At 50.4% G+C, this 24712-nt stretch overlaps 1 protein-coding gene across 1 annotated transcript in view; it reads left to right on the top strand.

The window, feature by feature from the left end:
* The window catches only part of LOC135056932 (uncharacterized), a 227017-nt gene that overhangs the window by 20067 nt on the left and 182238 nt on the right, over positions 1–24712 (top strand). The window contains exon 6 of the mRNA XM_063962712.1: positions 17592–17940. Within this exon, the coding sequence (XP_063818782.1) occupies positions 17592–17940 (349 nt within the window). The remainder of the gene's footprint in view (positions 1–17591; positions 17941–24712) is intronic.

Raw genomic sequence — 24712 nt, 5'->3', positions numbered from 1 at the left:
TCCGGAATGGCAGAAAACACATCTTGGTAGTGTTTCACCAAGCTCACCACTTCCCGTTTCTGTTCAGGAGTAAGCGTATCTTCAGTGGGTACCTGGCATTCTGAAATCTTTTTAGCTACCAAAGTGGGCCGATTGGCAGTTTCCTTCCAGGGTTTTAACAGGTTTATATGGTAGACTCATACCTCCCTCCTTCTACCCTCCTGTTGGACCCTATAATTGACCGGTCCCCCTGCCTCGATTATCTCATAAGGACCCCGCCATTGTGCATTCATCTTGCTTTCTGTGGTGGGCACCAGCACTAACACTTTGTCTCCCGGATTAAAGGACAGGTTGACTGAGGTGATGTCACACCTCTGTTTTTGACGTTGTTGGGCCCTTTCCATGTGTTCATTCAGCAGCGGCGCAATGTGTCTTAGACGGCCGTATAACTGGGCCACAAACTGAACGACGTTAGGGTCCTGGCATGGTTGTTCTTCCCACCCTTCTTTTAAAGAGATCTAGAATTCCTCTGGGCTGCCTCCCATAGAGGAGCTCAAAGGGACTAAACCCTGTAGAGGATTGGTGTACCTTTCTGACCGCAAACATCAAGTAAGGTAGGAGCAGATCCCAATCTCGTTTTTCTTGTGACACTGCCCTCTTTATCATTTGCTTAAGGGTTTTATTAAATCTTTCTACCAGGCCATCTCTCTGCGGGTGGTACACCGAGGTGGTAGTCCTTTTTACGTTTAGCAACCGACATAACTCTTTCATGAGTTTAGACACAAAAGGTGTACCTTGGTCCATTAAGACCTCTTTCGGTATTCCTAACCGGGTATACATGGTTAGTAGTTCCCTGGAAATAGTGACAGATTTCATATTGTGCAGGGGTATAGCTTCTAGGTACCCGGTGGCATAATCAACTATCACCAATATGTATTGGTGCCCTCGAGCAGATTTTTACACTGGCTCTATCAGGTCCATACCAATCCGCTCAAAAGGTACGGAAATGATAGGGGGGAGTACCAGTGGAGCTCTAAACTCTGGCCGAGGGGCTGTCCTCTGGCAGACTGGGCATTCCTGACAATACCCTTTTAACGGAAGCATAGATGCCGGGCCAAAAGAACCTTAACTGGATGCATTGGAGTGTTTTCTCCTCCCCTAGATGGCCACCCCACAAATGCGTATGGGCAGCTTCTAACACCAACCGCTCCAGTTTTCGGGGAACCAAGAGCTGATCTACCTTTTTCTCTTGTAAAGTAGCGACACGATATAGCAAATCACTTTTCAACACAAAATATGGTACTCCCTCTGATGGTAAAGCATCAACTACCCTGCCGTTAACTACTTCAACAGTCTCAAAGGCATGTACCAAATTGCTGTCATTGCGTTGATCTCTCCCAAAGTCCTGCAGTGATATCTTCTCACCAACTGGGTTCCAATGGGCCTAGGACTCAGTCTCTTCGGGTGGACTGGGACTGGCAGCCTCTACCAGATGCTAAACTTTGGTAGTCTCTGGCTTCTGAGTTGTTTCGGTGGTTGACGGTTTGTTGGTAGCATGCCAGCTCCTGCAGCAATGGAAAGTCCCGGCCTAGGATCAGCGGATACGGGGGTCTGGAGGTCACCGCCGCTACCACCTTTAACGGTCAGGGGTAAGTAGACAAGTGGGCACTCCTCCACATCGCCGTGGACGCACAACACCCTGACAGAAGGCTGGACCTTGTCAGCTTCCAGAGGAACCACGTTGGCCGCGACAATGGTGAGCTCACTGCCGGTATCCACCAGGGCACAAATCTCCCGGTTTTCCACCTGTACCATCACCCGGAACAGGGAGGACTCTGCTTGGGATACTCCCGCAGCCGCCATGCTGACCAACAGCTGAGCCGTTTTCCCCGCAGTACAATCCATCGGCTCCTCCTGTTTCGGCAGTCCCGCCGCACTCATAGCACACCAAGGGAGGCGGAGCCTTTGGCTTAACTACTGGAACCTGAGTTCTGGGTTCAGGTGTTGGCTCTTATCCTGACCTGGCTTTATTCAGCTTTCCCAGCCTCAATCACCACTGCCAACTCCTCAAATGTCTGGGGGTCAGCCTGAAGGGCCCACTGCTGCACCTAGTGGTCTAACACCCATATAGCCTGGTCCAGTGCGACTACTTCCACAATCTGTACTGCAGAGTTTTTATCCGGATGCAACCAGGCCCTTGCCAGTTGGGCTAGTTTGGCCAGCTGAATCCTGGGAGGCTCAGAGCCCTGCATCCGCCAATTATGGAATTCTTGGGCTTTGCTGAGCCCCGTCACTCCAATCCTATCCAGTATAGCCTTTTTCTGGCCAGGGTAGGAGCGTGCCTCAGCCACAGTCATGTCCACATACGCCCGCTGTGCCTCCCCTGTTAAAATAGGTCTCCAGCCTGTCAGACCATTCCTCCGCAGGACATCCCAACCGCGCGGCCGTGCGCTCAAACGTGCAAAGGAATGCCTCTATATCATCTGCTGGGGTGAGCTTCAGTAGCCTTTCCCGCTCTGGCTCAGATTTTTTAAGCGCTTTTAACTCATCGCACAACATTTGAATTTGAGTTTGCTGTCTTTCATGTAACATTTGCATCTGGGTTTGTTGCCCAGCTGCAAGTTCAGCAAATTGTTCAAGTAACTCCAACATATTACCCTGCGTGGCCCCTTTAAGGACAAATCTAGGAGGTTTAATATAATGTGCCAGGCTTATCAAACAGTCCCCGCCGACACATAACAGCAAACAGTCTGCCTATAATGCTATGGCCCTTTAAGGCTGCCACTTGCACTGCATAACCAGAGAGGAAGGAAAGAAAATGGAAAACTTGTAGTTTAAACACCGGTATGCTTACCAACAGTTTCTGCTGTACACCGTATCCTTGCTCGCTTTCTCCACCACTTGTGACAAGGATCACACACACGGGGACTCAGATGAACACTTTCGGTGTTTATTTTGCACAGCAGGTCAGCACATAGCAAGTTACATCCATATGTAGTCAGTATTACAGGCAGTAGCATACAGGCACTCTCAGCATAGCAGACTATTGATAGGCTCCAGTGGTCCCTAGTCTAACCCACACAACCCGTCCTATCACTTACGTAGCTATTCCACCATCAAGAGCAAGGTGACTCTGCCATGGAAACCCTATATCAGGAAATACCAGGTGCTGCTGATCACACACCTAGGATTCTGATACTGCTTCCAAAATCTGGGCTAGATCCTCCACATTACTTTCAAAATGTTGTCTCTGCCACTCTCTCTCTCTCTCTCTCTCTATATATATATATATATATATATATATATATATATATACACATACACACACACACACACACAGTTGTGCTCATAAGTTTACATACCCTAGCAGAATTTGTGATTTTCTGGCCATTTGTCAGAGAATATGAATGATAACTCACAAACTTTTCTTTCACTCATGGTTAGTGGTTGGGTGAAGCTATTTATTGTCAAACAACTGTGTTTACTCTTTTTAAATCATAATGACAACAGAAACTACCCAAATGACCCTGATCAAAAGTTTACATACCCCAGTTCTTAATACCGTGTATTGCCCCCTTTAACATCAATGACAGCTTGAAGTCTTTTGTGGTAGTTGTGGATGAGGCTCTTTATTTTCTCAGATGGTAAAGCTGCCCATTCTTCTTGGCAAAAAGCCTCCAGTCCCTGTAAATTCTTGGGCTGTCTTGCATGAACTGCACGTTTGAGATCTCCCCAGAGTGGCTCAATGATAGGTATATACCACACACACACACACACACACACACACACACACACACACACACACACACACACACACACACACACACACACACACACACACACACACACACACTTAATTAGGCCCCAGTTCACTAACAGCATGTACACACTCTCATGCTCCCTGTCTCTAACCCACTGGCCCGCCCTCTATCGCCTGGCCACTTGTTGGTATCAGGAGCCTTGAGCCCTCGCCCTAACGAGGTGTATAAAAGTGTGGCACAGGTGTGCCTGATTGCTGGGAGCGCTTGCTCCAATACCTGGACCGGACCTGCATGGATGGGATCTCATGTATGGAATTGCAGGGTATTTCTGTGTATCAACAGCAATACAATACTATAATTTCCAACTGCCAGATAATCTTTGACACAACATTAAAGAGACAACCTGCTGCGTCCCAACACCTCCCTGGGCTTCCTCTTGGTCCAGCCCTAAACCCAGGTCGCCTTAGCCTGGTGCACCAGAACTGTTGTGCCCTGTCCTGCAAACACCCGGGGTGGCATCCGGACTGGACTGCCACATATCGTCCCCCTTAAGTTTCAAGCCTACGGGTGAAGCTGAGTCCTCCTTTGGCGCACATACCTGCTCGCCAGTCTCAGCAGGTGTACCCCTTTTCGGGTCGTTCTCTCTCCGAGTCCTCCTCCCCCCTTCCAGCTTCACCCCACAGGGCTTGAACCTTTTGAGGATAGGAACTTCCTTGAAATGGCATCCACGTTGCCCTGTAATCCTCCTGCTCTGTGCTGGACCTTGTAGCTGTACAGCTGGAGGAAGGAACCACCTTGTTACCCGGGCGTTGGTCTCCTTATTTAGGCACAGCCATTGGAGTGGAGCGTGATCGGTGATTAAGGTGAACTCCCATCCCAGGAGATAGAACCTTGGATGCTCGGGTGCGGAATATCGCAGACCGGGTAGACAGATTGTTGGGAGGGGCTGGGCATGATCCGGCGTTCTTGGTGCACGTTGGCACCAACGACAAAGTTAGTGGAAGGTGGGATGTCCTTAAGAAAGACTATAGGGAATCAGGCAAGAAACTTAAGGCAAGGACATCTAAGGTAATTTTCTCAGAATTATTACCCGTGCCACGCGCTAGTCCAGGGAGACAGAGGGAGATTAGGGAGGTAAATGTGTGGCTTAGAGACTGGTGTAGGAAGGAGGGGTTTGTGTTCCTAGAACACTGGGCGGACTTTTCAGTCAAGCGCCATCTTTTTTGTCGTGATGGATTGCACCTGACTGAGGAGGGGGCAGCGGTGCTGGGGGGAAGGATGGTTAGAAGGTTGGAGGAGATTTTAAACTAGGTGCCTGGGGGGAGGGATTAGCAAGAAACTACGGGTCATTCAGTCAAAATAGCAGGGGTGGCGTTAGTTAACAAAACGGGGCAGGAGTAGGGGGGAGGAATAGAGTAGACGGCAAGGGTAGTAATATGGAAACTAAAAAGTGTTTTAGATTAACAGTATCCAACGACGATAACGGGTCATCTTTACTGAATAAGAATTACGATGTCCCTACCATAAGGGGAAATACATTTCTCTTACGTCCTAGAGGACTCCGTAAGGACCATGGGGATAGATGGGCTCCGCAGGAGACATGGGCACTTTAAGAAAGACTTTAGATCTGGGTGTGCACTGGCTCCTCCCTCTATGCCCCTCCTCCAGACCTCAGTTTACTACTGTGCCCAGAGGAGACTGGGTGCTTTTCAGGGAGCTCTCCTGAGTTTCCTGTCAGAAAGTATATTTGTTAGGTTTTTTTATTTTCAGGGAGCCTGCTGGCAACAGACTCCCTGCATCGTGGGACTGAGGGGAGAGAAGCAGACCTACTTCTGTGAGTTTCAAGGCTCTGCTTCTTAGGTTACTGGACACCATTAGCTCCAGAGGGAGTCGGAACACAGGTCTCACCCTGGAGTTCGTCCCGGAGCCGCGCCGCCGTCCCCCTCACAGAGCCGGAAGATAGAAGCCGGGTGAGTATGAGAAGAAAAGAAGACTTCAGAGGCGGCAGAAGACTTCATGATCTTCACTGAGGTAACGCACAGCAGTAAAGCTGTGCGCCATTGCTCCCATACACCTCACACACGGCAGTCACTGTAAGGGTGCAGGGCACAGGGGGGGTGCCCTGGGCAGCATATAAACCTCTCTTTGGCAAAAAGAAATATATATACAGCTGGGCACTGTATATATATATATATATATATATATATGCCAATTTTTACTGTATTTGAGCGGGACAGAAGCCTGCCGCCGAGGGGGCGGTGCTTCTCCCTCAGCACTCACCAGAGCCATTTTCTCCACAGCACAGCTGAGAGGAAGCTCCCCGGACTCTCCCCTGCTTATACCACGGTAGAAAGAGGGTTTTAAAGAAGAGTGCGGGCACATAATTAGGCGCATATATATATATATGTGTGAATACAGCACTACTGGGTTAACATAAAATGATTGTGTTTTTTTCCTGGGTCATATAGCGCTGGGGTGTGTGCTGGCATACTCACTCTCTGTCTCTCTAAAGGGCCTTGTGGGGGAACTGTCTTCAGATAAGAGGATTCCCTGAGTGTATGGTGTGTTGGTACGCGTGTGTCGACATGTCTGAGGTAGAAGGCTCTCCTACAGAGGAGCGGGAGCAAATAAATGTGGTGTCTCCGTCGACAATGCCGATACCTGACTGGATGGATATGTGGAATGTTTTAAGTGCTAATGTAAATTATTGCACAAAAGATTAGACACAGCTGAAGCTAGGGAACAGTCAGGGAGTCAACCCATGCCTGTCCCTATGTCGCAGGGACCTTCAGGGTCTCAAAATCGCCCACTATCCCAAATAGTTGACACATATTCTGACTCCAGTGTCGACTACGATGATGCAAAGTTACAGCCAAAATTGCTAAATGTATTCGATATATGATTATTGCAATAAAAGATGTTTTGCACATCACAGAGGAACCCCTTGACCCTGACACGAGGGTACACATGTATAAGGGAAAGAAGCCTGAGGTAACCTTTCCCCCCTCACATGAGTTGAACGAATTATGTGAAAGAGCTTGGGAATCTCCAGACAAAAAACTGCAGATTCCCAAAAGGATTCTTATGGCGTATCCTTTCCCGCCAACGGACAAGATACAGTTGGAATCCTCCCCTAGGGTGGACAAAGCATTGACACGCTTATCCAAAAAGGTAGCGCTGCCATCCCAAGATACGGCTGACCGCAAGCAGGAGGTTACCCTGAAGTCCATTTATACACATTCAGGTACCTTACGAGATTCTGAAATTACGAGATGGTCTGAAGCCGTTATGCGCCTCAAAGCCGGTATGCGCTCCATAGCCAAAACGAGGCTTGAAGCGCCCAGGAGACTGAGATGGCAGCATGACGAGAGTCCGATAATTAAGCGCCAAGCTTAAATAGAGTGAAGGGAGGCATTTCAATTAATTCTGATGAAGCCGCTGAACCCGGAGGGAGGCGGGGAAACGCGTCATTTACTCATTTCATTGCTGTTTGCACCACTGTATCCGGAGATCTCGATAACCAGCTATAACGCTCCACGGATCCTTCACTTCTGTTCATGATCCCACAGAGATGACTGCATGATAAAGGTTAAAGCACCAGCAGCCGGGGAGGACATTCTTGGTGAAAGAATCCACAAGCAGGAGTGGTGAGATCGTTACTGTTAAATTGTCTGTCCAGACACGCTTTTAGAGGAAGCACAGTTTCACTTTATTAACGGACTTTGGCTACCTAATTGGGACAGTTAAACAGCTCCTAAGCTCACATTTATTGTGAAGAAAAAGTTCTTCTTTTCCCAAAAGTGACTGTTCTATAGTTATACAAAGGAGAACTCTGTGTGCTATTAAGTTTCAGTAAACATCGGAAAAGTTACATTTTAGCTATCACAGCATGTGCTGCCAAAAATTACAAGTGGACACAGAGTAATATGTCACATTACATATTGTATCTAGTCTGTTTTTGAATTAGTACGTTGACCTGCCGGTGGTACAAATTGCATATTATATACATGTTTATATGTGTTTTAATACAAAAAATTTTTTAGTTCTAATGTATATGCGCTGTAACACCAGTTCCTTTGTTTCTTATTTGATTTTTAATCTAATAGGGGTGAGTAGCCCTATGTTACTGGCAGCATATTGATTAGAGTGACAGAGCGCTTGATTTCAGTTTCTGTTGTTTTGAATCTGCCAATAGCCTTTAGTAAGGTCAAGAGTGGTCAAATATTGGCTTTGGGCCAGTTACTCTATCATCTCATCAACGCATGGCATGAGGTAGGCATCAAATTTAGATACTTGGTTCAACCTGCAGAAGTCGTTGCAGAACCGCAGTAATCTGGGCGGCTTGGTAACCAGCGCTATGTGGTTTCCACCCGTTGGTTGACTTTTCAATAACCACCAGGCATAACATTTCCTCCACTTCCTTGCGTACTGCGTTCCTCTTTGCCTCGGGTATCCGGTTTGACCGCAGATTGACCACTACCCCCGGAGCAGTAACAATATTATGCTCAATGATCTTAGTCCTCCCTAGAATCACTGAAAAGACATCTAAATTTCTCCTGACCATGTTTTGAGCTTGACGCATCTTGACCTCATCGAGAAATCTGTCAATTGGGACTGCGCATGCCAAGATCTTGGCCACTCTTGCAGTTTCTGTCTCTGAGCTTTCCTTCCAAGGCTTCAGTAGATATATATGATATGTCTGTGTAAGCTTTTGCTATTCCGGTTGGCTCACATGATAAGTCACTGGTCCCAATGCCTTAAGCACTGTATATGGCCCTTGCCAATGGGCATAAAGCTTGCCCTCCACTGTCGGTACCAGGACCAAGACCTTGTCTCCAGGGTTCAAACTCCGTTTCTCAGCTGGGACATCATAATGACGTTTCTATCTAGACTGGGCCTGAGTCATATGATCCCTGACCAACGATGCTATCTGCTGGAACCGCCCGTAGAGCTGGTGAATGAACTGTACTACATTTGGCTCTGGGGATGTCTGTTGTTCCCATCCCTCTGCCGTATAAAAGCTCAAAGGGGCTGAAGCCCGTAGTGGACTGGGGAACCTCTCGGATGGCAAACATCAGAAAAGGTAGGAGCTAGTCCCAATCCCTTTTGCCCTGGGCGACTGCCCTCCTGAGCATCTGCTTGAGTGTGCGGTTAAAACAATCCAGCAAGCCATCAGTCTGGGGATGATGCACTGAGGTGCAAATCTTCTTAACCCCCAGCAGCCGATATAAGTCGCTCATCAGCCGGGACATAAAGGGGGTCCCCTGGTCAGTGAGGGCCTCCTTGGGTATGCCCAGGCGGAAGAAGATCAGCAATAATTCTTTGGCAATGGTTGCTGTCTTCATATTTCTTAGAGGGATGGCTTCAGGGTATTGTGTGGCATAATCAAGGAGGACTAAGATATACTGATGTCCCCTTACTGATTTTTCTACTGGCACCACAATATCCATCCCAATCCTTTCAAAGGGAATGGAATTTACCGGAAGAGGGATGAGGGGAGCTCTGTACTGGGGCTTTGGTGCGGTACGCTGGCAGATGGGACATGTCACGATCCGGGTGTCTGGTCGCCCTTTTCTACCAGTTAGGTGTCTCCTAAGATTGGCTCAGCGTGCCAGGCCCGGGTCATAACTATGTTTTGATTACATTTAATTTTTATGCTACCTGTAGTGCCGGCTCAGCGGCCTTCTTAAGTGTTGTCACCTGACTTGGTGTAGCGCTCTCAGACCGTCGCGGCCATCACCGCTGTGCCCGAGATACTTCCGCATGGAGACTGGTGTGGCGTCCTCTGTGAACCGTGGCTGGATTGTCATTCCTGTGGCCGCTGTGCGTGTATCGTGGAGTTCTCTATTGCCGTGGCCTCCGCCGCCATTGTTGTTTGGCACATGGTTTTCTTCTCCTTCAAACTCTGTCAATGGGCGCAGCCATGTTGGATGGAGTCACGTCAGTCTTCCTACCAATCCGCAGGGCTGCTGTTGTCTGTGTCAAGTGGTCAGCCAATGCCTGCTCACCAGTGGGTATAAATATCCTGTCCCAGCACCCAGGAAATTGTCAGTGCTTCAATTGTCTTCCAGTCTACAGCTTCACCAGAGACTCTCCTGTGTTACACTCTGGAGTATAGCCTGACTCCCCTGTGTCCATACTCTGCGGTGCAGCCTGCCTCTCCTTTGTTAACTCTCTGCGGTGCAGCCTGCTTCGCCTGTGTTAACTCTTTGCAGTGCAGTCTGCCTCTCCTGTGATAACTCTCTGCGGTGCAGCCTGTTTCTCCTGTGATAACTCTCTGCGGTGCAGTCTGCCTCTCCTGAGATAACTCTCTGCGGTGCCGTCTGCTTTTCCTGTGATAACTCTCTGCGGTGCAGCCTGCTTCTCCTGTGATAACTCTCTGCGGTGCAGCCTGCTTCTCCTGTGATAACTCTCTGCGGTGCAGCCTGCTTCTCCTGTGATAACTCTCTGCGGTGCATCCTCCTTCTTTTGAGATAACTCTCTGCGGTGCCGTCTGTTTTTCCTGTGATAACTCTCTGCGGTGCAGCCTGCTTCTCCTGTGATAACTCTCTGCGGTGCAGTCTGCTTCTCCTGTGATAACTCTCTGCGGTGCAGCCTGCTTCTCCTGTGATAACTCTCTGCGGTGCAGCCTGCTTCTCCTGTGATAACTCTCTGCGGTGCAGCCTGCTTCTCCTGTGATAACTCTCTGTGGTGCAGTCTGCTTCTCCTGTGATAACTCTCTGCGGTGCAGCCTGCTTCTCCTGTGATAACTCTCTGCGGTGCAGCCTGCTTCTCCTGTGATAACTCTCTGCGGTGCAGCCTGCTTCTCCTGTGATAACTCTCTGCGGTGCAGCCTGCTTCTCCTGTGATAACTCTCTGCGGTGCAGCCTGCTTCTCCTGTGATAACTCTCTGCGGTGCAGCCTGCTTCTCCTATGATAACTCTCTGCGGTGCAGCCTGCTTCTCCTGTGATAACTCTCTGCGGTGCAGCCTGCTTCTCCTGTGATAACTCTCTGCGGTGCAGTCTGCTTCTCCTGTGATAACTCTCTGCGGTGCAGCCTGCCTCTCCTGTGATAACTCTCTGCGGTGCCGTCTGCTTCTCCTGTGATAACTCTCTGCAGTGCAGCCTGCTTCTCCTATGATGCCTCTCTGCGGTGCAGACTGCTTCTCCTGTGATAACTCTCTGTGGTGCAGCCTGCTACTCCTGTGATAACTCTCTGCGGTGCAGTCTGTTTCTCCTGTGATAACTCTCTGCGGTGCAGCCTGCTTCTCCTGTGATAACTCTCTGCGGTGCATCCTCCTTCTTTTGAGATAACTCTCTGCGGTGCAGCCTGCTTCTCCTGTGATAACTCTCTGCGGTGCAGCCTCCTTCTTTTGAGATAACTCTCTGCGGTGCCGTCTGTTTTTCCTGTGATAACTCTCTGCGGTGCAGCCTGCTTCTCCTGTGATAACTCTCTGCGGTGCAGCCTGCTTCTCCTGTGATAACTCTCTGCGGTGCAGCATGCTTCTCCTGTGATAACTCTCTGCGGTGCAGCCTGCTTCTCCTGTGATAACTCTCTGTGGTGCAGTCTGCTTCTCCTGTGATAACTCTCTGCGGTGCAGTCTGCTTCTCCTGTGATAACTCTCTGCAGTGCAGCCTGCTTCTCCTGTGATAACTCTCTGCGGTGCAGCCTGCTTCTCCTGTGATAACTCTCTGCGGTGCAGCATGCTTCTCCTGTGATAACTCTCTGCGGTGCAGCCTGCTTCTCCTGTGATAACTCTCTGTGGTGCAGTCTGCTTCTCCTGTGATAACTCTCTGCGGTGCAGTCTGCTTCTCCTGTGATAACTCTCTGCGGTGCAGCCTGCTTCTCCTGTGATAACTCTCTGCGGTGCAGTCTGCTTCTCCTGTGATAACTCTCTGCGGTGCAGCCTGCTTCTCCTGTGTTAACTCTGCGGTGCAGCCTGCTTCTCCTGTGATAACTCTCTGCGGTGTAGTCTGCTTCTCCTGTGTTAACTCTGCGGTAGAGCCTGCTTCTCCTGGGATAACTCTCTGCGGTGCAGTCTGCTTCTCCTGTGTTAACTGTCCGTGGTGCAGCCTGCCTCTCCTGTGATAACTCTCTGCGGTGCAGCCTGCCTCTCCTGTGATAACTCTCTGCGGTGCAGCCTCCTTCTTTTGAGATAACTCTCTGCGGTGCCGTCTGTTTTTCCTGTGATAACTCTCTGCGGTGCAGCCTGCTTCTCCTGTGATAACTCTCTGCGGTGCAGTCTGCTTCTCCTGTGATGCCTCTCTGCGGTGCAGCCTGCTTCTCCTGTGATAACTCTCTGCGGTGCATCCTCCTTCTTTTGAGATAACTCTCTGCGGTGCCGTCTGTTTTTCCTGTGATAACTCTCTGCGGTGCAGCCTGCTTCTCCTGTGATAACTCTCTGCGGTGCAGCCTGCTTCTCCTGTGATTACTCTCTGCGGTGCAGCCTGCTTCTCCTGTGATAACTCTCTGTGGTGCAGTCTGCTTCTCCTGTGATAACTCTCTGCGGTGCAGCCTGCTTCTCCTGTGATAACTCTCTGCGGTGCAGCCTGCTTCTCCTGTGATAACTCTCTGAGGTGCAGCCTGCTTCTCCTGTGATAACTCTCTGCGGTGCAGTCTGCTTCTCCTGTGATAACTCTCTGCGGTGCAGCCTGCTTCTGTGAAAACTCTCTGAGGTGCAGTCTGCTTCTCCTGTGATAACTCTCTGCGGTGCAGTCTGCTTCTCCTGTGATAACTCTCTGCAGTGCAGCCTGCTTCTCCTGTGATAACTCTCTGCAGTGCAGCCTGCTTCTCCTATGATGCCTCTCTGCGGTGCAGACTGCTTCTCCTGTGATAACTCTCTGTGGTGCAGCCTGCTACTCCTGTGATAACTCTCTGCGGTGCAGTCTGCTTCTCCTGTGATAACTCTCTGCGGTGCAGCCTGCTTCTCCTGTGTTAACTCTGCGGTGCAGCCTGCTTCTCCTGTGATAACTCTCTGCGGTGTAGTCTGCTTCTCCTGTGTTAACTCTGCGGTAGAGCCTGCTTCTCCTGGGAAAACTCTCTGCGGTGCAGTCTGCTTCTCCTGTGTTAACTGTCCGTGGTGCAGCCTGCCTCTCCTGTGATAACTCTCTGCGGTGCAGCCTGCCTCTCCTGTGATAACTCTCTGCGGTGCAGCCTCCTTCTTTTGAGATAACTCTCTGCGGTGCCGTCTGTTTTTCCTGTGATAACTCTCTGCGATGCAGCCTGCTTCTCCTGTGATAACTCTCTGCGGTGCAGTCTGCTTCTCCTGTGATGCCTCTCTGCGGTGCAGCCTGCTTCTCCTGTGATAATTCTCTGCGGTGCATCCTCCTTCTTTTGAGATAACTCTCTGCGGTGCCGTCTGTTTTTCCTGTGATAACTCTCTGCGGTGCAGCCTGCTTCTCCTGTGATAACTCTCTGCGGTGCAGCCTGCTTCTCCTGTGATAACTCTCTGCGGTGCAGCATGCTTCTCCTGTGATAACTCTCTGCGGTGCAGCCTGCTTCTCCTGTGATAACTCTCTGTGGTGCAGTCTGCTTCTCCTGTGATAACTCTCTGCGGTGCAGCCTGCTTCTCCTGTGATAACTCTCTGCGGTGCAGCCTGCTTCTCCTGTGATAACTCTCTGAGGTGCAGCCTGCTTCTCCTGTGATAACTCTCTGCGGTGCAGTCTGCTTCTCCTGTGATAACTCTCTGCGGTGCAGCCTGCTTCTGTGAAAACTCTCTGAGGTGCAGCCTGCTTCTCCTGTGATAACTCTCTGCGGTGCAGTCTGCTTCTCCTGTGATAACTCTCTGCAGTGCAGCCTGCTTCTCCTGTGATAACTCTCTGCAGTGCAGCCTGCTTCTCCTATGATGCCTCTCTGCGGTGCAGACTGCTTCTCCTGTGATAACTCTCTGTGGTGCAGCCTGCTACTCCTGTGATAACTCTCTGCGGTGCAGTCTGCTTCTCCTGTGATAACTCTCTGCGGTGCAGCCTGCTTCTCCTGTGTTAACTCTGCGGTGCAGCCTGCTTCTCCTGTGATAACTCTCTGCGGTGTAGTCTGCTTCTCCTGTGTTAACTCTGCGGTAGAGCCTGCTTCTCCTGGGATAACTCTCTGCGGTGCAGTCTGCTTCTCCTGTGTTAACTGTCCGTGGTGCAGCCTGCCTCTCTTGTGATAACTCTCTGCGGTGCAGCCTGCTACTCCTGTAATAACTCTCTGCGGTGCAGCCTGCTTCTCCTGTGATAACTCTCTGCGGTGCAGTCTGCTTCTCCTGTGATGCCTCTCTGCGTTGCAGCCTGCTTCTCCTGTGATAACTCTCTGCGGTGCAGTCTGCTTCTCCTGTGTTAACTCTGCGGTAGAGCCTGCTTCTCCTGGGATAACTCTCTGCGGTGCAGTCTGCTTCTCCTGTGTTAACTCTCCGTGGTGCAGCCTGCCTCTCCTGTGATAACTCTATGCGGTGCAGCCTGCCTCTCCTGTGATAACTCTCTGCGGTGCAGCCTGCTTCTCCTGTGATAACTCTCTGCGGTGCAGCCTGCTTCTCCTGTGATAACTCTGCGGTGCAGTCTGCTTCTCCTGTGATGCCTCTCTGCGGTGCAGCCTGCTTCTCCTGTGATAACTCTGCGGTAGAGCCTGCTTCTCCTGGGATAACTCTCTGCGGTGCAATCTGCTTCTCCTGTGTTAACTCTCCGTGGTGCAGCCTGCCTCTCCTGTGATAACTCTCTGCGGTGCAGCCTGCCTCTCCTGTAATAACTCTCTGCGGTGCAGCCTGCTTCTCCTGTGATAACTCTCTGCGGTGCAGTCTGCTTCTCCTGTGATGCCTCTCTGCGGTGCAGCCTGCTTCTCCTGTGATAACTCTCTGCGGTGCAGGCTGCTTCTCCTGTGTTAACTCTGCGGTAGAGCCTGCTTCTCCTGGGATAACTCTCCGTGGTGCAGCCTGCCTCTCCTGTGATAACTATATGCGGTGCAGCATGCCTCTCCTGTGATAACTCTCTGCGGTGCAGCCTGCTTCTCCTGTGATAACTCTCTGCGGTGCAGCCTGCTTCTCCTGTGATAACTCTGCGGTGCAGTCTGCTTCTCCTGTGATGCCTCTCTGCGGTGCAGCCTGCTTCTCCTGTGATAACTCTCTGCGGTGCATCCTCCTTCTTTTGAGATAACTCTCTGCGGTGCCGTCTGCTTTTCCTGTGATAACTCTCTGCGGTGCCGTCTGCTTTTCCTGTGATAACTCTCTGCGGTGCAGCCTGCTTCTCCTGTGATAACTCTCTGTTGCCCCGCAGCCACATTAGTTAGAGCCCTTAACAACTCCTCCATGGTAGACGGGACAGATGCATGATATATGAATCTTGCGTCACTTAACATATACCACCAAACTACAATTCAACAACAAAAAAACAGAAAGGGAACCCACCCTTTTTTTTTTAACTAATTGACACACACACCCTGGTTGGTTACTAACCTGACTAGAGGAAGTTTGCATAGTCTGTGGAGATTGTCTCGGCTCCGGCGGCTCCTGAGGCCACTGGGTTCCCGCTGCACTTGGTGCATCCAACAGAGGGTCCCTGTTCGGGCGTCACTTTGTAACAAGCGACCTTCCACCAGACAAGACGCTGACACAGTTGTATGGAAGAAATGCAGACCGTTTATTTCCACAGCATAGTAAACAGACTAATTCACAGCAAGTTTCAATGGGTACCTTAATTAGGCCCCAGTTCACTAACAGCATGTACACACTCTCATGCTCCCTGTCTCTAACCCACTGGCCCGCCCTCTATCGCCTGGCCACTTGTTGGTATCAGGAGCCTTGAGCCCTCGCCCTAACGAGGTGTATAAAAGTGTGGCACAGGTGTGCCTGATTGCTGGGAGCGCTTGCTCCAATACCTGGACCGGACCTGCATGGATGGGATCTCATGTATGAAATTGCCGGGTATTTCTGAGGATCAACAGCAATACAATACTATAATTTCCAACTGCCAGATAATCTTTGACACAACATTAAAGAGACAACTTCCTGTATCCCAACACCTCCCTGGGCTTCCACTTGGTCCAGCCCTAAACCCAGGTCACCTTAGCCTTGGGCACCAGAACTGTTGTGCCCTGTCCTTCAAATACCCGGGGTGGCATCTGGACTGGGCTGCCACAATATATATATTAAAGCACAATGGAATTTCTGCACTATATAAGAAACTATTTTGTGTATATATATATATATATATATATATATACACACACACACACACACATATATATATGTATATTTGTCCTCCCACCCCCACACACACCGCAGTCTGTGTCCCCAATGACTCCATGCTGCATTCCCTGCTCCCTCACCTCATCCCAACGCCCTGTATCCGCTCACCAGTCCACTCTTACCCCTATGCTACACTACCCAGTGTCCAGACCTGAGCACCGCACAGCAGGTACCATGTGGACCTCACACCCCACCTGAAAAGGCCGGCGCATGGCGTGGGAATCCTGGCCAGTAGAGCTGCTGCTATGTTATGTAACTGCCTGCAACAGAGCTGGACGCAGAAGTTCCTGTATCACGGTTTTAGTTACAGTGTTATCTGCTTCAGGTGATGACTGGAATCCGATGGCTTTAACTTGTGGCTGTGGCTGGAAACGAGGAGGCTGAATATAACTCTTTTGCATGGGATTTGGGTAGCAGTGAGAACTGCCAAAGAATTGCTCGAAGTATATCACTGAGTGGTCCTATAACGTACAGGTTACCAGCTGAAGAATAAGGCTGGACTAGACTTGTTACCGGCTGAAGAATAGAGCTGGACCTGACTGGTTACCGGGTGAAGAATAAACCTGGACCCGACTGGTTACCGGCTGAAGAATAAATCTGGACCTGACTGGTTACCGGCTAAAGAATAAAGCTGGACCGGACTAGTTATCGGCTGAAGAATAAAGCTGGATCGGACTGGTTACCGGCTGATGAATAAAGCTGGGCTGGACTGGTTACCAGCTGAAGAATAAAGCTGGACCAGACTGGCTACCAGCTGAAGAATAAAGCTGGACCGGACTGGTTACTGGCTGAAGAATAAAGCTGGACTGGACTGGTTACCCGCTGAAGAACAAATCTGGACAGCACTGGTTACCAGCTGAAGAATAAAGCTGGACCGGACTGGTTACCAGCTGATGGGTTAATGCTGGACTTGACTGGTTACCGGTTGAAGGGTTAAAACTGGAACGGACTGGTTACCAGCTGAAGGGTTAAGCTAGACCGAATTGGTAACCGGCTGAAGGGTTAAGCTGGACCTGATATAGCTGCACAGGAAATACAATACAGGGTCACTTGTCATACCCAATGTAACTAGCTGCACAGGCCCTGTGTGTTTGCAAAGGGCATTTGTTTATACCTGAGCAGGAAATAGCAGGAAGTGACAGTGAGTGTGGTCTCCCATTGGGCCCTGCTGTCATGTGACCAAAGTAAAGATAGTGGCCCCATGCAGGAGATAGCGGGTCCCTGGGTACCCTGCAGGGAATCGCGGCAAGATGCCAGAGCCCCATTTCACAGTACCCAATGAATACCCTGCTGGACCCGCAGCATTACGGGTAAGTGTATAGGACGCCAGTGCTGGCCGCATGTCCTGACATACTGCTTGTGAGAGGCTCCTGTCACTCTGAGGCTGTGCCCACACTGTCTACAGCTTGCTGTCCTATTTGGACAATATGACTCACATCCCCGCCGGGGACCAAGTGACACATCCTTGGGGCCCTTCTTATCCAAGTTGTAGGTGTCCCCTTTGACCCCCCTCTCGCTGGTCCTGGGTCTCATCAATATACCAATGTGACTGTCACTGTGTGATCTGTAGAGAAGCTGTGTGTGTCTTATACCCGGATATTATACTGTTTTCTCCTAATAAATTCAGACTTTATTATTTTATTGTTCTTTTAGGTTGAAGATATGGCTGATATTAAGGCAGAAGATATAGAGGGAGAAGAAGAGACGTATGTGACTGATATAAAGGCAGAAGATGCAGAGGGAGAAGAAGAGACGTATGTGACTGATATAAAGGCAGAAGATACAGAGGGAGAAGAAGAGACGTATGTGCCGGTTATGAGGGCAAAAGATAAAGAGGGAGAAGAGACGTATGTGACTGATATGAAGATAAATAATATAGACAGAGAAGAAGAGATGTATGTGACAGATATAAAGGCAGAAGTTATAGAGGGAGAAGAAGATACGTATGTGAGGGGTGATCAGCAGTGTAAGGAGGAGGAGATCCCTACAGATATCAGCACAGGTGAGTAATAAACATTTATCACAGAAAAGAGTCACATATTCTCCTTGCTCAGTCACTACAGCAATATCTTATCCTACACCCTCCTCTGTCAGTACATACTAGTTAGCAAAATGTATCTGTCCAGTGAGGAAGTCCAGAGCCACCATTCCTTATTAGACTTCTATTCTCTTCCTCACATCATGTCACTGTGTGTTACCAGCCCAGAGATCTGACCAGTCTCCTCCCCACACTCTCTGGTGTATCTCATACATCAGGAGCCATCAGCCCCTATTATACTCCTGCTCTCCCCTCACATCATGTCACTGTGTGTTACCAGCCCAGAGATCTGACTAGTCTCCCCCCCTCCCCCTGCACTCTCTGATGTATCTCATACATTAGGAGTCATCAGCCCCTATTATACTCCTGCTCTCCCCCTCACATCATGTCACTGTGTGTTACCAGCCCAGATATCTGACCAGTCTCCTCCCCACACTCTGGTGTATCTCATGCATCAGGAGTCATCAGCCCCTATTATACTCCTGCTCTCCCCCCCTCACATCATGTCACTATGTGTTACCAGCCCAGAGATCTGACCAGTCTCCTCCCCACACTCTCTGGTGTATCTCATACATCAGGAGCCATCAGCTCCTATTATACTACTGCTCTCTCCCTCACATGTCACTGTGTTAACAGCCCAGAGATCTGACCACTCTCTTTCCCACACTCTCAGGTGTATCTCATAAATCAGGAGACATTAGTCCCTATTATACTCCTGCTCTTACCCACACATCATGTCACTGTGTGTTACCAGCCCAGAGATCTGACCAGTCTTCTCCCCACACTCTCAGGTGTATCTAATAAATCAAGAGACATCAGTCCCTATTATACTCCTGCTCTTACCCACACATCATGTCACTGTGTGTTACCAGCCCAGAGATCTCACCAGTCTCCTCCCCACACTCTAAGGTGTATCTCATACACCAGGAGACATCAGCCCCTATTATACTCCTGCTCTCCCCCCCTCACATCATGTCACTGTGTGTTACCAGCCCAGAGATCTGACCAGTCTCCTCCCCACACTCTCAGGTGTATCTCATACATCTCCTCCACACACTCTCTGGTGTATCTCATACATCAGAAGCCATCAGCCCCTATTATACTCCTGCTGTCCCCTCACATCATGTCACTGTGTTACCAGCCCAGAGATCTGACTAGTCTCCTCCCCACACTCTCTGGTGTATCTCATACATCAGGAGCCATCAGCCTCTATTATACTCCTGCTCTCCCCCCCTCACATCATGTCACTATGTGTTACCAGCCCAGAGATCTGACCAGTCTCCTCCCCACACTCTATGGTGTATCTCATACATCAGGAGACATCAGCCCCTATTATATTCCTGCTCTTACCCACACATCATGTCACTGTGTGTTACCAGCCCAGAGATCTGACCAGTCTCCTCCCCACACTCTCTGGTGTATCTCATATATCAGGAGACATCAGCCCCTATTATGCTCCTGCTCTCCCCCTCACATCATGTCACTGTGTGTTACCAGCCCAGAGATATGACCAGTCTCCTCCCCTCACTCTCTGGTGTATCTCATACATCAGGAGCCATCATCCCCTATTATACTCCTGTCTCCCCCTCACATCATGTCACTGTGTGTTACCAGCCCAGAGATCTGACCAGTCTCCTCCCCACACTCTCTGGTGTATCTCATACATCAGGAGCCATCATCCCCTATTATACTCCTGTCTCCCCCTCACATCATGTCACTGTGTGTTATCAGCCCAGAGATCTGACCAGAGTCCTCCCCACACTCTCTGGTGTATCTCATACATCAGGAGTCATCGGCCCCTATTATACTCATGCTCTCCCCTTACATCATGTCACTGTGTGTTACCAGCCCAGAGATCTGACCAGTCTCCTCCCCATACTCTCAGGTGTATCTCAGACATCAGGAGTCATCAGCCCCTATTATACTCATGCTCTCCCCTTACATCATGTCACTGTGTGTTACCAGCCCAGAGATCTGACCAGTCTCCTCCCCATACTCTCAGGTGTATCTCAGACATCAGGAGTCATCAGCCCCTATTATACGCATGCTCTCCCCTTACATCATGTCACTGTGTGTTACCAGCCCAGAGATCTGACCAGTCTCCTCCCCATACTCTCAGGTGTATCTCAGACATCAGGAGTCATCAGCCCCTATTATACTCATGCTCTCCCCTTACATCATGTCACTGTGTGTTACCAGCCCAGAGCTCTGACCAGTCTCCTCCCCATACTCTCAGGTGTATCTCAGACATCTGGAGTCATCAGCCCTTAATATACTCATGCCAGCAATATTTAGGCTGCCGTGTGTACTTGTCAGGGTTGCTGATATTCCATGGTGTGGTAAAGATGGTAGCTGGTGGTCTTGGTAAAACTTCTCTGTATCCTGGAGAGTGTGCCTGCAGCACACTCAATGCAGGTGAATTCACCTGCTGCATTGAGCATGCAGACCTTCAGTGTTACAGTAGTCAATATAGTATGGTGGAGAGCTGGCAGGCCGAGGTGTAACTAGGGTCTTTGGCGGGTGAAGAATGGCGCCTCCCCATAAAAAAGTATCCCAGAAAATTGGCATGGTCGACTGGGGAGGGTCGTGGTTTCACTTTTATGGTGAGTAACTGAGATAAACAAGGAGAAGGCAGAGAGAAAGACCAGGGGCAGACAGAGAGGGTCCTGAGGAAGAGGGAGAGAGAGACCAGTGGCAGAGAGAGGGTCCTGAGAAAGAGGGAGAGAGAGAGACCAGGAGCAGAGAGAGAGGGTCCTGAGGAAGAGTGAGAGAGAGACCAGGGGCAGGGAGAGAGGGTCCTGAGGAAGAGGGAGAGAGAGACCAGGGGCAGAGAGAGAGGGTCCTGAGGGAGAGAGAGAGACCAGGGGCAGAGAGAGAGGGTCAGAGGGTCCTGAGGAAGAGGGAGAGAGAGACCAGGGGCAGAGAGAGAGGGTCCTGAGGTAGAGGGAGAGAGAGAGACCAGGGGCAGAGAGAGAGGGTCCTGAGGAAGAGGGAGAGAGAGACCAGTGGCAGAGAGAGGGTGCTGAGAAAGAGGGAGAGAGAGAGACCAGGAGCAGAGAGAGAGGGTCCTGAGGAAGAGTGAGAGAGAGACCAGGGGCAGAGAGAGAGAGTCCTGAGGTAGAGGGAGAGAGGGACACCAGGGGCAGAGAGAGAGGGTTCTTTGGAAGAGGGAGAGAGAAACCAGGGGTAGAGAGATAGGGTCCTGAGGAAGAGGGAGAAGAGGGAGAGAGAGACCAGGGGCAAAGAAACAGAATCCTGAGGGAGAGAGATACCAGGGGCAGAGAGAGAGGGTCCTGAGGGGCAGAGAGAGACCAGGGGCAGAGAGAGAGGCTCCTGAGGAAGAGGGAGAGAGAGACCAGGGGCAGAGAGAGAGGGTCCTGAGGAAGAGGGAGAGAGATACCAGGGGCATAGAGAGGGTCCTGAGGAGGAGAGAGTGACCACAGGCAGAGAAAGAGGCTCCTGAGGAAGAGGGAGAGGGAGACCAGGGGCAGAGAGAGAGGGTCCTGAGGTAGAGGGAGAGAGAGAGACCAGGGGCAGAGAGAGAGGGTCCTGAGGAAGAGGGAGACCAGGGGCAGAGAGAGAGGGTCCTGAGGAAGAGAGAGAGAGAGACCAGGGGCAGAGAGAGAGGGTCCTGAGGTAGAGGGAGAGAGAGAGACCAGGGGCAGAGAGAGAGGGTCCTGAGGAAGAGGGAGACCAGGGGCAGAGAGAGAGGGTTCTTTGGAAGAGGGAGAGAGAAACCAGGGGCATAGAGAGGGTCCTGAGGGGGAGAGAGTGACCACGGGCAGAGAAAGAGGCTCCTGAGGAAGAGGGAGAGGGAGACCAGGGGCAGAGAGAGAGGGTCCTGAGGAAGAGGGAGAGAGAGACCAGGGGCAGAAAGACGCTGGCTCCAAGAACTGCACAAATACCCGCCCCATCCTGCTCACATTGGCTTGGCGGCATCTACCAGCCCCAGGTTTGAAGCAGAAATGGAGAAGTGCATTCAGGAATTCCGGGGGATATTGATCACCAGGCGTGATGAATGTAGCCCCTGAACAAGCAAAATGTCATTGTAGCTACCCGTGATAAGATGAGTGTCAGGTCAGGCTGTAAAGAGGTTTCCAATAAATGGACTTGTGCTGAAGTGTCAGAGACCACTGAAGGCACAAGGCATGGAGGCCAGATATAGGGGGTCATTCTGAGTTGATCGCTAGCAGCCGTTGTTCGCAGCGCAGCTATCAGGCAAAAAAATTGGCACTTCTGCGCATGCATATGGTGCTCACTGTGCACGCACGAAGTACTTTCACAAAAGCCTATGCAGTTTCACACAAGGTCTAGCGACGCTTTTCAGTTGCACTGCTGATCTGTGAGTGATTCACAGGAATGGGCCGTTTCTGGGAGGTAACTGACCGTTTTCCGGGAGTCTGCCGAAAAACGCAGACGTGTCAGATAAAAACCTCAGGCGTGCCTGGGAAAACGGGGGAGTGGCTGGCCGAACGCAGGGCATGTTTGTGACGTCAAAACAGGAACTAAACAGTCTGCAGTGATCGCAATCTAGCAGTAGGTCTGGAGCTACTCAGAAACTGCAAGAAACATGTTTGCCGCCGTCCTGCTATCCTTTCGTTCGCACTTCTGCTAAGCTAAGATACACTCCCAGAGAGTGGTGGCTTAGCGTTTGCACTGCTGCTAAAAGCAGCTAGCGAGCGATCAACTTGGAATGAGGGCACTAGTTTCTTTTCATGGACTCCCAGGACAGGAAGGATCACTACCTGTGACTACGAAGACTGGGAACGTCAGTAACTGTGTTAGGTAGACATTAACTGACAATGTGACTGAAAGACTTGGACTTTGAACTCTGGATACTTGGTAACAGAGCAGAGAACCGAAGGAATCACCAACAGCTCCGGATAACCCACAGCTAAAACCTGGCGAGCTGGCAGCGGCAGGAGGCGGTGCCGGTACCGAACTCAGAACCAGAGTGCAGAGGATAGCGGAGTATTATGCTGAAGAGCGAAGCAGGAGATTTCCATGGACTCATAGCACCAAGCAACAAGGACATTTGCAGGAGCACAGAGCTAGAGCACCTTCTAAAAAGAGTAACATAAAACACTGGCAGTGTTGGATTCAAATCCAATCCCTTTTAAAAGGGAAAGCAGACTGGGATTGGCTGAGAAACCACAGAGAGCACTGCAATTGGTTAAACTGCATGCATTGGTTTCCAACATGGCGGCTCCTATAACAGCAGACACACAAAGAAGCGCTCCCGTTCCCTGCTGACTCCCCGATTCCTGAGCTTCAGTGCTCACACCAGCTGACTCTGCCAGACACACTGCAACCACTCACCACGAGTGGGAACCGGTCACTCGCCGCCTCAGCACAGCCATGACCCGAACAGGGAGACCCTGGGACTCGGCGCCTAAAGTAAGACCCCGGATCCTCAAACTGAGACAGAAACCTAATTTTTTGGCCATGCACACCATTGTCACATTTGGAGTTACAAATGGACTTCAAAGACTACCAGAATGTCAGATATGAAGGCGGATCATTGATGCTTTGGGGCTGTTCTACTGCTGGTGGCCCTTGTGACAATCAGTGCTATAATGAATCCTACTCTATAGCAAGAGATTTTTGGCTAAAATCAGAACATGGCCATTGCTGGACCTCAAACTCACCTCAATATCCATCTGAAATGGTTGTGGGAGCACAAAATAAAAGTGTTACAATGAGCCTTTCCGTATCCAGATTTGAACTCAATTGATAACCTTTGCTATGCACTAAACAGGGCAGTCCACAAGCGGTGACCCAAGACTATCAAGGTCCTGGAAATGTTCTGCATGGAGGAGTGGTCCAAGGTCCTTCACTGAGTGTCCTCCAACCTTACTAAGCATTCCAGGGGAGATGTCACCAAATATAAATAATGAGGGAGCCAAAATGTTTTGAAACTATATTTCTCTTACGTCCTAGAGAATACTGGGGTCTATTTAGTACCATGGTATAGACGGGTCCACTTGGAGCCATGGGCACTTTAAGAATTTGATAGTGTGGTCTGGCTCCTCCCTCCATGCCCCTCCCACCAGACTCAGTTCAGATAAAGTGCCCGGAGGAGCCGGTCACGCTCAAGGAAGCTCCTGAAGAGTTCTCTACATTAATTCTATGTTTGTTATTTTCAGGCAGGGCTGAGTGGCACCAGCCTGCCTGCTTCGTGGGACTTAGGGAAGGGGAACGGCCCAACCTCCTACAGGATTCATGGTCCCGTACCCCGCTGACAGGACACTGAGCTCCTGAGGGAACTATTCGCAAGCCCCACCACGGCGAGCGTACATTCCCACAGCACTCCGCCACCCCTAACAGAGCCAGAGGAATGAAGAGTGGTGAGTGCTGAGCCAGCATCCCAGTTAGTGTGCGCCGCCCATTATGGCGGCACGAGTGTACGGAGACGCACGGCTACTAGACGGGCGGAATGCGTCTCCAGACACCATACACAACTGCGTCTCAGCACAATGTACACAGTACCCAAACTGGCAAACACAGCCTTAAAACGGTTCTGCTCCATTTTAGGCACAAAAATTACCTCAGCAGCTCACCAGCGCCATTTTCCCTCTGCAGTGGACACAGACGCTGACTGACAGGGACGCGCAGCTCCTCCGGAGTGACTCCAGATTACCTCAGCAGTACCAGGGGGTCATAGCAGGGGGGAGCGACTATAAGTGTACTAATGGACAGATGTATTAAACTGGAGAAGGCATAAGGAAGTGATAAA

The sequence above is a fragment of the Pseudophryne corroboree genome, chromosome 3 (genome assembly GCF_028390025.1).
Source record: "Pseudophryne corroboree isolate aPseCor3 chromosome 3, aPseCor3.hap2, whole genome shotgun sequence".
NCBI classification, from domain to species: Eukaryota; Metazoa; Chordata; class Amphibia; order Anura; family Myobatrachidae; genus Pseudophryne; species Pseudophryne corroboree.
The sequence above is the reverse complement of the archived record's forward strand: the minus strand, read 5'-3'. Positions and strand labels throughout refer to the sequence as shown.